Source organism: Artemia franciscana, chromosome 21 (assembly GCF_032884065.1).
Source record: "Artemia franciscana chromosome 21, ASM3288406v1, whole genome shotgun sequence".
In the NCBI taxonomy this organism is placed as follows: domain Eukaryota; kingdom Metazoa; phylum Arthropoda; class Branchiopoda; order Anostraca; family Artemiidae; genus Artemia; species Artemia franciscana.
The window spans coordinates 17,347,510-17,360,846 of NC_088883.1; the positions used below are offsets into that span (position 1 = coordinate 17,347,510).

Consider the following 13,337-nt stretch of genomic DNA (forward strand, 5'->3'; position numbering starts at 1 on the left):
CCCCCAGATGGTCAAATCGGGAAAACGACTATTTCTAATTTAATCTGGTCCGGTCCCTGATACGCTTGCCAAATTTCATCGTCCTAGCTTACCTGGAAGTGCCTAAAGTAGCAAAACCGGGACCGACAGACAGACCGACAGAATTTGCGATTGCTATATGTCACTTGGTTAATATCAAGTGCCATAAAAATTCATCAACGAAGTTATTGAAAAGGTGAAGGTGAAGCTAAGTGAAAAAATGCGTTGTCATCTAAAACATTACTGATTTAGCAAGAAAACTAAAAGCCCCTTAATGGGTTATTTGACTGTCAACAAAAACCAGTTTTTTTCTTTAATCAATGCTTCGTTTTTCACGTACTTCTGCGAGCGAGAAAATTAGATATAACCAAACCTGGAAAAAATTAACATCCTGTAAGCATTTGGTGATACAAATAGAATTAAAACTGAATAACAGATTAGAGAAAAAAATGAGATAGGTTGCAATATGATTAGCAAAACCAATTTTGGGATAAAATAGTTGATTTGGCAAATATTTTGGGAAGCGCGAAAAGGAGACAATCACTATGGAAAATCAAAAACCTTTCCATTATCCTGTACCAAAGTAATGGGGTAGCAACATTAGTCATGGTGTTGGGAGTGCCACATTGGAAACCAAGTGGATTAACATTGCTTGAAGAATACCAAGTGTTGTAGTAACGTTTGGTCAACTTCACCAACAAAAATCCTGCAGGAGGAACACTTTGATTTTGTTACTCAAACATAGTTTAAGCATTTGCATGTATTAGGATATTTGTATAGTATTAGTATTTGTCGTTCTCTCTAAGCTTATAAAATTGTAAATCCCATGAAGATTTTTTTTCTTGGAAAGGAAAGATAAAACACTCCTTAAAGACAGTCCCAAAACCGATTGATTCTGATTATAAATCAATTTTCTTCTCTTTCTAGATACCTTATCAATGGTGTTACTTTTACAATGAACCAGGTATACAAGCTAATGCTCTTACTTTGCCCTAAAGCATAAAATCTAACCCTATCGTTTTTCGTTATTTCAGAAAACGCAGCGAGTACAGGCGAAGACTACGTCACTCCTCAAACATAGACTGTTATTTGTTTTCTATGAATTTTATGGAGAAAAATTTACTTTTGTGTCTATAAAAAAACACATTACTAATAGTTTTCAAACCGGGTTCTGCATTTATCATTTATTATAGTTGCGTAACCCTTCACATAAGACAATAATTTTCCTACTCGTAAATGCATTTGAAACGAATAAAATGAACACCAACCAACGCACGCATGTATAATACCTCTCGAATTTGAAGACGAGTTTGCTCTAAAGTCTTTGACTATAAGTTAATATCCATTATAGAGATGGAAACAAATTTCTTAAAAACCTTAAACAATTACCAGGCCCTCCACGGTAGAGAAAAAACACCTGAACAATGAAGCTTTCCAGCCTTTTAGAGCCTGGACTGTAAAGTTAAATGGTTTCTTTGGCAATGACTCCTTGGTTGCAACTACATGTCTTATTAAATTTCGAACGAACCAGGGCATTGTCGTGCAAAAGGTCGGAAGAGCTTGAAAGTGGCGTACACCCACAAAAGCCAGTCTTCTCTGTTTTCATGGCCGAAGGTGCTGGCTCATAAAGTTTCATGGAGCTCTAAGCACTTTTATAGAAATTGCATAATAGGAGGACACCTTTCTTGCAAAGGTCACGATTCATCATCACGACCCTCATGTCCCATCACCTCAATACACTAGCCCCATAAGTTTGAGGCTCACCGACGAAAAGAACCTACCTACGTTTGGGCCAACCGTTTGATTGTGGAGGGGTAATGGGCCCCCTCTATGACCCAATGAAACAAATCAAAAAACTTTTGCACATTTTTGAATTAAACAAGATGTAACATAACCATATATCTGCTAAAGAAAGCTGCATATAGAAAGCTGGAATAAGGGTGTTGGGCCACTGATTCTATAACCATATAGCTTGAAATTTGAAACAAAAAAACTAACAAGTTAATAGCAGTCGAAACCATAGAAAATGGGCAAGGGACAAATAAACGCAAAACCAGAGAAATTACGTCAAAAGCAAAACCTAACTTAAAAAGGAAATATCAATCAAACATTCAAACTAAGTGAAGCGAAAAAAGTGTACAGACTAAAGATGAAGTAGATTGCAGTAAAATTTAGGTGTCGTAAAAATCGGTTTAATGTGGAAGATACGAATGGAGGAATAACTATTCAGCTGGGAAACAAAGGGTGCCAAACTTTTTCGACAACTTTACGTGTGATGCTAATTTGAGAATATGCAGGAGCCTTGAGGTAAACTAGTCAAGGGGTATTGAGCGTTACAGGAGAAAATATTTATTAACACACTTTACAAAACCCAAACAAAGATTAGTTCTTCTCTCTTTTAAGAGAGAAGAACCTAAGAACATAAGCATGAAGAGCGAGGGATTGAGGAGGGGACAACACCCCTAACATACGGAATTATTTCTGTCGTTTTAAGTTGCTCCTTACTTTCAATTGAAAAAACTTGTTTTTTATTTGACAAAATTAAGGAGCCAAGGGAACTTGGAACTTATAATAAATCGTCTTTTTATAGATCTCAGTTTTCACAAGCTTTTGAATTAGAACAATATCTCTTACTTACTACGCATTTTTATAGATATATGTATATTCATAATACACAGAGCATTCTAATAAATTTTGTTCTTGTCATTAAAAGACGAATTTAGAAATCCGTCCGCACCACAAAGATCTAGCTGATTTCAGACCCTCCCAGAAAGACACTGATTAGAACACCCACTGTTGATCTCATTATACTGTAAGACTATTCTCAGGCTGTAAGATTATTCCTAGCATTTAACATAACTACACTTCTGTCATTTTGGTCCAAAAAATTTGTGCTTATATATGCCTGCTATTTTTGTTCGATTTCTATAATCGTAGGACTAACCATCATATCTAGATTTTCAAAGGGCATTAACACAACCGCTTTAAGACCTTTATGCGCACCTATAATGGGCTTGACATGGAATTTCTAAGGCCCTAGATAGAGCAGGATATACCTAATCAAAATATTGATGGTTGTATATAAGGGGTGCAATTGGAGCCACCTTATCTAATATTTAGTGCTTCCACTTAACGGTAACAAGCTGTTGCATTTAAAACAGTATGAGTAGCTTTTTCTAAGCTTGGGGGAAGGGGATATATAAGCCACAGTCTTTAATGGTCTATTGTGTAATATGATAATTTTTGTTATTACCCCGAAATAAATTCTTCATTTCGCTAACCCCTGTTAGTAATAATCACGAACAACAATCTAACTCACCATGGCCATTCCTCTCATACGGGCTTCGATTTCCTTAGTAGGACTATTACATAGGACGTATTCAACCATTTTGACACCCAATCCCCCTGTCTCTGAAGACCTTGGTGACAAAACTGAGCTAATATCTTGAGGAATTCCACCTGGAACCACACTAGGACCATTCTGAAAACTACCAGGACGTCTTAACTGGCTACTCGCAACAGATGCTGCATCTAAAAAGGAAAAAGAAAAATGCAAAAATTACAAATCACAACACATATAAATCCATTTTAAACATTCCTTTTAGCCTAATGGCTTTAAAGATAATATAAAAAGGGCTTTTCTTGGTTTCTACGTGTTCCAGTAAAAATTAAAATTATTGATAGGAAATCCACTTTATTTTTTCCCAGGAAAAATGCCCAATCACAAGGCTAATTGACATACTGTACAAACTGTAGCTTCAGGGCAAGCTGTGCCACTAGTAACTGAAACTCTAGAAATGGAATTTTGATAACAATACAAACATCAAAAGAATCTGCCTTTTATGGTGAAAAGCAAAGTTGATATAATTCAGAGTTAACTATCATAAAGAATCAGAATAATTTAAAAAAAAAGGAGGGTGTTCTGTCAAAAAGAGGACAGCCTTGTTGAAAATTACAGTTGAGAATTCAGCATGTCAGTGAAGCCAATCTCTGAGTTTGTTTTTTTTTTTAGAGAAAGGTTGCTCATGGATGCGTTGTTATTCAAGGGATGATCGGATCGAACCATTGGTCGTAGAATATCAGAAGAGGGCTCATTTGAGCATACATTCAAAGCTAGTCCTGCTTTCTTCAACATTCTTTCGCTAAAAATAAGTTTCCTTCATTAGTGCCAAAAAGCTGTCGATGGAACATTTCAAGAGAGGCAATCACTTTAAAACAATCCAAAAGCAACAAAAACTGCCTCTCAGCATTAGAGATGGTACAAAAAAAATCACAATTTCAGCTATCCTGTGTTGAAAACAAAATTCAGTTTCGCAGAATGATGTATTACAATTATTTTGCTTTAACAAACCTTCTGAGATAGACAAGAATTTTAAAACTATCAAACAGCAATAACCACAGACCCCAAATTTCATGGGCAATACTGCCACAAAGTGGTGCATTCGTCCCAAAACATGCATACAGTCCTTGAAAAGTGAACAGTTATTACATAGAAGATAGAACGTACACAATAATTGCTGATGATTAAACAGTATTGTATTGAATTTGATTGAATTTTTCCAGCCCCCCCCCCCTAGTAATAACTTTGATAACAAGACAAATTGAAAACCCCATACGCCCTACAAGAAAGGTAGGATAAGATTCAAAATGGAGAAAGGCAAACTCTTACCAAATTTGGTTGGGGTTCGGCGTCTCTTTTTGGTAGACGTATTGACTATAAGAATTTAAGAGCCCCCTTTTCACACTACCATAGATAGAAATCTCCCTCTCCCTCTCATCCTCTTCCCTGCACCCAAAAATGTATACCTAGAATCTGCTGCTTCTGACTGGGATTCGTTGATATTCAAGAACCCCTTTGGATAGATTTCCAACCCCTTCTTCTGGTAGATTTATCTGGTGTCGTCAGGTGTACCGCCTTTATAGGTGCTCCTTGGCTAAGTGTGGGGCTACTGTCTCATTTCTTTCAATTTCTATTCGTTTTTTATTACCAGGGACATTATAGAAAATTAGGTCTATTCATAATTGAAAACTATAAAATTCTAAAAAAATAAAAAAATTTGACTGTTTAAAAATTTATGAGGTTTTTCAGGCCGTCTCAAATTTTTGTCAGTGTTGCCACTCTGAACCGTGAAAATAAACGAGCAAATTGACGAGTTAAATTTGACAACGCCTTTTCTCTGTAAGAAATCAGACATTAAGAATCTGTTGAATCCCAAAGACAACTACACCTTTAGAGGAAATTTACACGTTCTTAAGCTGTTTAGTACCGCATGTTTTTAGCTTATTTTATTTCCTGGATTTTTTTTTTATTAATTTGATGACTGCTTTTACCAAAATATGCAGAACTACATATTGAAGTCTTTTTCACTAGAAATTGAAGTTCCGATTTTTCAATATGTATATGGATGTGTAAATTTTCACCTAATATTCAAGCAATCAGAATTCACGTTTACTGTCCTTGGCACTTTAAGTTTGACCATTCATTCTCATTTCTGTTCTTTTTGGGTGTCATCTAGCCATCTTTAGTAATAGCTGTTATCTTTAGACTTGACTATTCATTTTAATTTCAGTTCGTTTTCGGTCAAGGACGCCCATTGGGGACCAGGGTGGACAATTGCAGCTTACCGTAGATTTGACAAATACCTTTTCGTATCTTTATCAAAATTAAACTAAAGAAAAATCCTTACCTAGCCCATCTATATTTTCTTGAATTGGCATACCTGTAAAACATCCAGGATATGTTTAAAACATTTTTTTCAAATAATAAGAAGTAAAAATGAGCTACCTATACCCATGCTGGACGTACTCCAAGCAGCTTCTCTCCACCTCTGTTCGTGCAAGTTAAATAAACTTTCGGCAGTCTCTTCTTTTTTATTCTCCTCCACTCCCCAAAGCTTCTTTGTTGAAGGCCCAATCTAAAAAAGAGATACGAATAAAATCAATGATGGGAAATGGATTCCGAATCCACCTCACGGCCCCGACTCCAATACTAAGCAAAAATTGAATGTGCCATATATATATATATATATATATATATATATATACAATGTATATAATAATTAAATATATAATAATATATAATATACTTAATTATATATAATATAACAATTATATAATTATATATAATTAATTATTTAATTATATAATTAATATTATATTAATATAATTATATATGTATAATAATAATTATATACATACTAATAATTATATAATAATAATTAAATATATAATATATAGATAATTATTAGTTAATTACTCACCATCTAAGAAAGACTATAGTGGAACAAAATCAAAAAGAAAATAAAAAGAAAAAGAAAAAAGGAATTAACGTCTATATTAGTTTCCACAAAAATAAAAGAACGGAGCTTCAAATAAATGCCAATCTATATTTAATCTAAAAGTGGCAGCCTAAGATAATCCCGATTGAAAATTTGTGTGTTTGTTCTTCAGATTTATACATCAGGCAATATTTGGTCAGTTTGTGGTCAGTTGGTCACTCGGATCGATAGTAATCGAAACTGCAAAAAAGGAATTTGATAACAATTACTAAATCAAAAGAATTAGGTTTTTATGCTGATTCCAAATATATAAAATTTATTATGCTTGATATTACGCATCAGAAACTACGATCCCGAGAAAATTTACCTTATTTCAGAAAAGGGGAGACACACCCAAAAAAATAGAGTGATCTCATTGAAAATCACACCGTCAAATTCAGCGTATCAAATAATCCTATGGTAGAGGTTTCAAGCCGCATCTACAGAATGTGGAATTTTCTATTTTTTGCCAGAAGAACGATCCCGGATGCGTGTTTATTTCTTCTTCTTTTTCACGTATTCAACAAATGGTCCAAGAAGGTCGGAGAGGGTCCTCTCGAAAGGAAATAAATGTTCTAGTGCCCTTTTGAGTGACCAAAAAGAATAGAAGATGATATAATCGTTCACACTCGGCCCCATCCCACACCCCTTTTCCCCAAAGACACTCAATGAAATTTTGAGATAGCCTGGGGATGACTTGACTTCCCATAGCCCTGGCTAAAGGGCTGTAAGTTATGCATTTTCCCCGTACTTATATATAAGACTTGTTATTGGGAAATATAAGGAAATTATCCATTATAATTTTTCGTGGGGGGAAGGGATTTTCCAGGAAATTTTTTTCCCAAGAGAGGCAGATTTGTCTGAATGTTTTGAAAAAAGTTAAGAAACTATTTATAGTTTCTCTATAAACTACAGCAACAAAAACTTAAAACTAACTAAAATTACTTCGTATATGAGTGGAGCTACGCCTTCCTCGACCCTCTCTCTTTACGATAAAGTCTTAAAAGTTCCTGAAAAGTACTTTTCATTCAAATTAAACAACCCTTATGTTCTTAAAGAATTGAGACAACAAGTTCAACTGTAGCATAAAGAGCGAGGAATGTCGATAGGGCAGTCCCCCTTCAATACGGAAAAATTTACGTTTGTTTTAAGTTTTAATGTTGTTTCTAACTTCCGTTGAATAAAATTGATTTTTTATTCAATAGTATTTAATAAAAATACCAGTGCCATTCCAATTTGATAGCAAAAGTAAGAAACGATCCATCCTATCAAAACAAGAAGAAAATCCTAAGAAACTACGGAGGAAGGGAAACAGTGGACCAAAAGGAGGCTAAGAAGAAGGACTAAAAGGGGAGATAGGAAAAGAGGAGATAATTAAAGCTAAACCAGTGACAGTAAACAGATTTTAATGCAAAATATCAGGGAAAACATTCGCTAAAGATTTCACGAAAGACAGAAAGAATAATTTAGAAATAACACTGATTGGGTTGGAATTTAAAATTGAGACACAACACAGAGGCCAAATTAATGCTGATAAGGTTGGCCACAGAGCTACCAGAAATAGCAACACTATACAATAACAGACAGGGTTATTGGTAAGTTCAGCTGGTGCCCCAACCCCCTCAAACAAGAGTAAAGATCTCATATGGCACTTGTCACGAGATCGGAAGAGCCAAAAGCCAAGAGCTCATATGGTATGAGCTATGGAAAAATTCTAAGAATCGATAGATTGCTTTAAAAGGAAAATCAAAGGCTTAATGCCGTTTGGGATTTAAAATAAGAGTTCTGAGTCACGAGGTCCTTCTAAATATCAAAATTCATTAAGATCCGATCACCCACTCGTAAGTTAAAATGTTTCAATTTGTTTAATTTTTCCTCTCCCTTCAACCCCAAGATGGTCGAATCGGTGAAAACGACTTTATTAAGTCAATTTGTGCAGCTCCCTGAGACGCCTATCGATTTTCATCGTCCTAGCACGTCCAGAAGCACCAAACTCACCAAAGCACTTAACCCTACCCCCTAACTCCCCCAAAGAGAGTGGATCCAGTATGGTCACGTCAATCACGTATCTACGACATTTGTAAGCGTTTTCCAAGATTTTCCGTTTCCCCCTCCAACTCCCGCCAATGTCAACAGATCTGGTCGGGATTTGAAATAAGAGCTCTGAGAAATGAGTTCCTTCTAAATATCAAATTTCATTAAGATCCGGTCATCCGTTCTTAAGTTAAAATACCTCAATTTTTCCAATTTTTCCCAATTAATAACCCCCAGCTCCCCTAAAGAGAACGGATCCATTCCAATTATATCAATCACGTATCTATAACTTGTGCTTATTCTTCCCATCAAGTTTCATCCCGATCTCTCCACTCTAAGCGTTTCCAAGATTTCCGGTTTCCCCCTCCAGCTCCCTCCAATGTCACCGGATCTAGTCAGGATTTAAAATGAGAGTTTTAAAGCACAAGATCCTTCTAAAGATCAAATTTCATTAAGATCTGATCACCCCTTCGTAAGTTACAAGTACTTCATTTTTTCCAATTTTTCCAAATTACTCCCCCCCCCAACTCCACCAACTATAGCGGATCCGATCCGGTTATTACCGTCACATATCTTGGACTTGTGCTTATCTCCCCACCAAGTTTCATCCTGATCTATCCGCTTTAAGCGTTTTCCAAGATTCCCCCCCACAATGACACTAGATCCGGTCAGGTTTTAAAATAAGAGATCTGAGACACGATATCCTTCCAAACATCAAATTTCATTAAGATCCGATCACTCCTTCGTAAGTTAAAAAAGTTATGTAAATCACGTATCTAGGACCTGTGCTTATTTTTCCCACCAAGTTTGATCCCGATCCCTCCACTCTAAGCGTTTTCCAAGATTTTAGGTCCCCCCCCCCCAACTCCCCGCGATGTCACCGGATCTGGTCGGGATTTAAAACAAGTGCTCTGAGACACAATATCCTTCCAAACATCAAATTTCATTAAGATCCGATCACCCGTTCGTAAGTTAAAAATACATCATTTTTTCCAATTTTTCCGATTTAACCGTCCCCACACTCCTCCCCCCAGATGTTCGAATCGGGAAAACGACAATTTCTAATTTAATCTGGTCTGGTTCCTGATAGGCCTGCCAAATTTCATCTTCCTGGCTTACCTGGAAGTGCCTAAAGTAGCAAAACCGGGACAGACAGATCGACAGAATTTGCGATCGCTATATGTCACTTGGTAGATACCAAGTGACATAACAAAATCGTAAAGACGCCACTGGCAACTATCAATCGCTTCGAGACTACTGCTACCACTGTTCCTGCCCAACCCCAACACAACTCTTACTACTTTCTTTTAAGTACAAAGAAAATAAATTGGTTATGATTTTGTATGCTGAATACTTACTTTAATTAAAATTACGACTTGAACCCCGAATGTAATTGGAAACGAATGGAGAGGGGTAAGTTCATCAAAATAGAGAGAATAGTCAAGGCATATGAAAATTGTACAAACAAAGTGGAAAATAGAAAAATCTTATAAATCATGGGATTTAGTGGGCCCAGTTCCAAATCCCATAGTGCACACATGCATGGGATAAACCTATCCAAGGTAGAACATAAATGGAATGAACCCATCCAAGAGGGATGCGTATATACCGCCTGGTTAGGATAATGCCATGTAACCAAACAACTTAATGCTTCAAAACAATGATGTTCGTTTGTTGGTTGGCCAAAAACCCCAGGGATTCGATACGGAACGTCTAAGAACGAATAAGAATACTACCAGTCTAGGATTACGAGAGTTACATAAACTTTGTTTATTTTTAGGCTACATCAAGGTACAAATCTTTCATGTTTTGACAGTTTAGTTAATTTGAGATCCATGATCCACAATTATGACACTCGATCTTCTTGTGAGATTAATATTCCATTTACTGTTTCGACCCGTTCAATGTTTTCTGTGCTTCATAGGGGCAGAGTTTAAAAATTAAAGTGATATTATTTTTTCAAGAGTGAAATAAAAGAAATCTTTTTTACTAAGTATGAATTTTAGTTCTTTTGTTTATTATTTTTTGGGGTGGGGGTATAACTCAGTAACGTGTTCTGGCCTCTAGGGTATGATTTTATTAGTATTGTTGAATTTGATTGTCGAAAGGCTTGTGGTGCCGATTAAGTCATACTATTGGTTTTATAAATAGTTTTTTTTTGTCTTTGTCCTGTATTATTTTCTAATTTATTTTTCCCAACCCTTGGACAAGTTTTTACTTCTCGGGGTGGCTTTTATTACTGTTTTTATTTTGGTTTAATAATAAATGTTTCTTCTCTCTAAGTGATCAAAAATAGCGACATCTCTAATAGTTCAGTTAGAATATTGTGCACTGTCGAAAAACACAATATTATTTTAGTTCACCACAGCGTAAATTAAAAATTACCCTCAAGCTGAAGTCTGTCATATAGTAAGTAAATGGTTCCAGATGTTCAAAATTCATCATGATCCTAAAGGGGTAATTGGCACGCAGGAAAGACTTGAGTGAGCTATACTAGTTCATGTCTAGACATGAACTAAAAATAGAACCATATTAGGGTAGCATTCAGAGATATCTAATCCCAAATATACTTAAAATATTACGGGGAATCAGTTTTTTCTAGGGAAAGGAGATATTGTATAAGCACCATAAATTCAGGTCTAGGGAATAGTTAAGATCTTTGAATACTGGTACCCTAAAGCAGACTTTTTCTTTGCTTTATTTTACTTATATTGTACGGTACTTGTGTCTTATAGTCACCACAATCAAGTTCTGTCGGGGAGTGAAGTTTTTTTTTAACGCAAATGAAACAAACGAAATATAATGAAAATATAATACCTTATCAACAAAATTATAAAAACTACAACAAAGAATTATGGGAAGGGGCCACCCAGATCGCATTATATTAATTACGTAGCCTAAACTAACCTAACCAAAATACAAACTAAATGTTTAATTAATATATAGCTACAATCCCACCGAGCCGAAGCTAATATCGTCTGGTATAAAGACCATGAAAACCGGTTATTGTCTCATGTTCGCGATACGATCTTGAGTGTGTTGGCTATAAGACCTATTCTACTTTCAATAACTTAAAAGGTAAGTGTCGCACTCTAGTACTAGAAATAAAAAAAGTAGTAATGACACTAGTCTTTAGATGGATTAAGGAGGGTAGCCCCACTTTCGTTTTTAGCAATTTTTGTTCAAGTTTAACTATTATTCATTTTAATTCCTGTTAGTTTTAGGTTCCATCTATTCATTCATAGTAATTTCACTTCGTTTAAGGTTCATATTACTTATGAAACATGCAATTTGACGACAAATCTAAAGCTGTAATTTACATCAAAGGGACAAGATACTTGTATCATTATATTTATTAGTTTCAGATCTATTTATTTCCCGAGCTAAAATTCAGATATTGCTTTGACTTTTTTTTTAAAATAAACTAAATTTCCTAGAAAATACAAACATTTTCATGGACCACAGAACCCAATCTTTACATAACTTTATTTGTGCTCCTGTTAGGTAGTAATATTGATCTTTAGTTTTCTTTGAAAACATTTTGGAACTTTTTATCAATTTCTATTTGTTTTTTATTTTGACATAGTTTATTACAGGTACCCTATAAAAAGTTAAGCCTAGTTTAAAAAAAAAAAAAAAAAAACAATCAGCTATTATGGCCACAAGCTAAAATACTAAACTGTAATTCAAATTTTAGGTAAAATATGAGTACACAATTAAAATGTCTAATCCATTTTCTAAAATACCATTTAAAATTTAGTTCACCCTTGGTCCAGGAATTTGCGGGGAAAAGTTGCAAGCCATTAAAAATAAAAATAAATTCCCTTTTTTAGAGCTCAATTTTAGCGTCAACTATCATTATATTCCATAGTTTCTTGTATTAAACTCCCATTGTCCCAACAGCATAACGAAGTTTCAAGTGGAAACAAAAAAAAAAAATTTTTTTAGCCCTTTTAGGTTTGTACATTAGAACTCCTTTGTCCTAAGGACTTGGCAATGTACGCTTCAAACGGATAAATACGAACAGCTACTGGGCCTATTTTCAGGCCCTCAATCCCGTCCTCACTATAAAATTATTTGGATGTCCCTACAGCCCAGGGACACTTGAAAGCTTCAGACTGATAGAAAAATATCATTTTCAACTGTACTGCCTATCTAAAAATGTATTACCATAATAGAGTTCCCTTACCCAGGGACTATGTAAGTCACAAGCCGTTTGGAAATAAAAAAAAAATTGGCTCTTTTTCAGGTCACCTTTTCAGGGGAACTTTATTCAATTCTTTCTCATGCATCAACGCCCTTGGCCCAGGGACTTGAGAACAAGTTTAAAACCTTTGGTTATTTTTATTACTCTTGTTTTCGAAAGAACCTTCATTTTTCTTTATTAATTATGCATTGGGGTTTCTTTAGACAAAGGTATGAAAAGCTTCATTTTCAAATCGATTAGGAAAAATTATTGGCCCTTTTCGGGTCCCATTTTCGGAGGGTTCCAACATCCCTAGTCTAATTTGTTTTAGTATTAAATATTAAAGTCTCCTTGGCCCAGAACAGATGTCAGTTTCAAGCCGTTTAGAAAACAAGCTTTTGACCATTCAAATGCTTCATTCAGGCTTCAACATTGATGGCCATTTTTAGACCCATTTAAAAGAGGTTCGTTCTTTAAAGTTTTTTGTGGATTATGGTCCCCTTGTCCCAAGAACTAAAGGTTTTAAGCTTCAAGCTGTTGAGAGAAAAAGCTTTTCTGCTCTTTTGTCGAGCAGAATTTTCCGGCAAACAGTTTTTTCAGCATTGTCTTATATTCGGGCCCCCCTTGATCTAAGGACTGAGCTTCCTTGAATTGTCCCCAAAGAAAACTGGGTTCACTGCAATCTCCTTGGAATTAAAGTTCATAAATACACGAACGTAAAACAAAATACGAATTGTTAATTTTCGGGGGGAATTTCGAAGAACTCGAATCTTCTTTTGGGG

At 35.3% G+C, this 13,337-nt stretch overlaps 1 protein-coding gene across 2 annotated transcripts in view; it reads right to left on the minus strand.

Moving 5' to 3' along the window:
- The window catches only part of LOC136040879 (pumilio homolog 2-like), a 199,080-nt gene that overhangs the window by 140,670 nt on the left and 45,073 nt on the right, over window positions 1-13,337 (minus strand). For both annotated transcript variants that reach the window (XM_065725279.1, XM_065725280.1), the window contains 2 exons: window positions 5,804-5,933; window positions 3,338-3,549 (listed from right to left, as the gene is read on the minus strand). In XM_065725279.1, coding sequence (XP_065581351.1) covers window positions 3,338-3,549; window positions 5,804-5,933 — 342 coding nt within the window. The remainder of the gene's footprint in view (window positions 1-3,337; window positions 3,550-5,803; window positions 5,934-13,337) is intronic.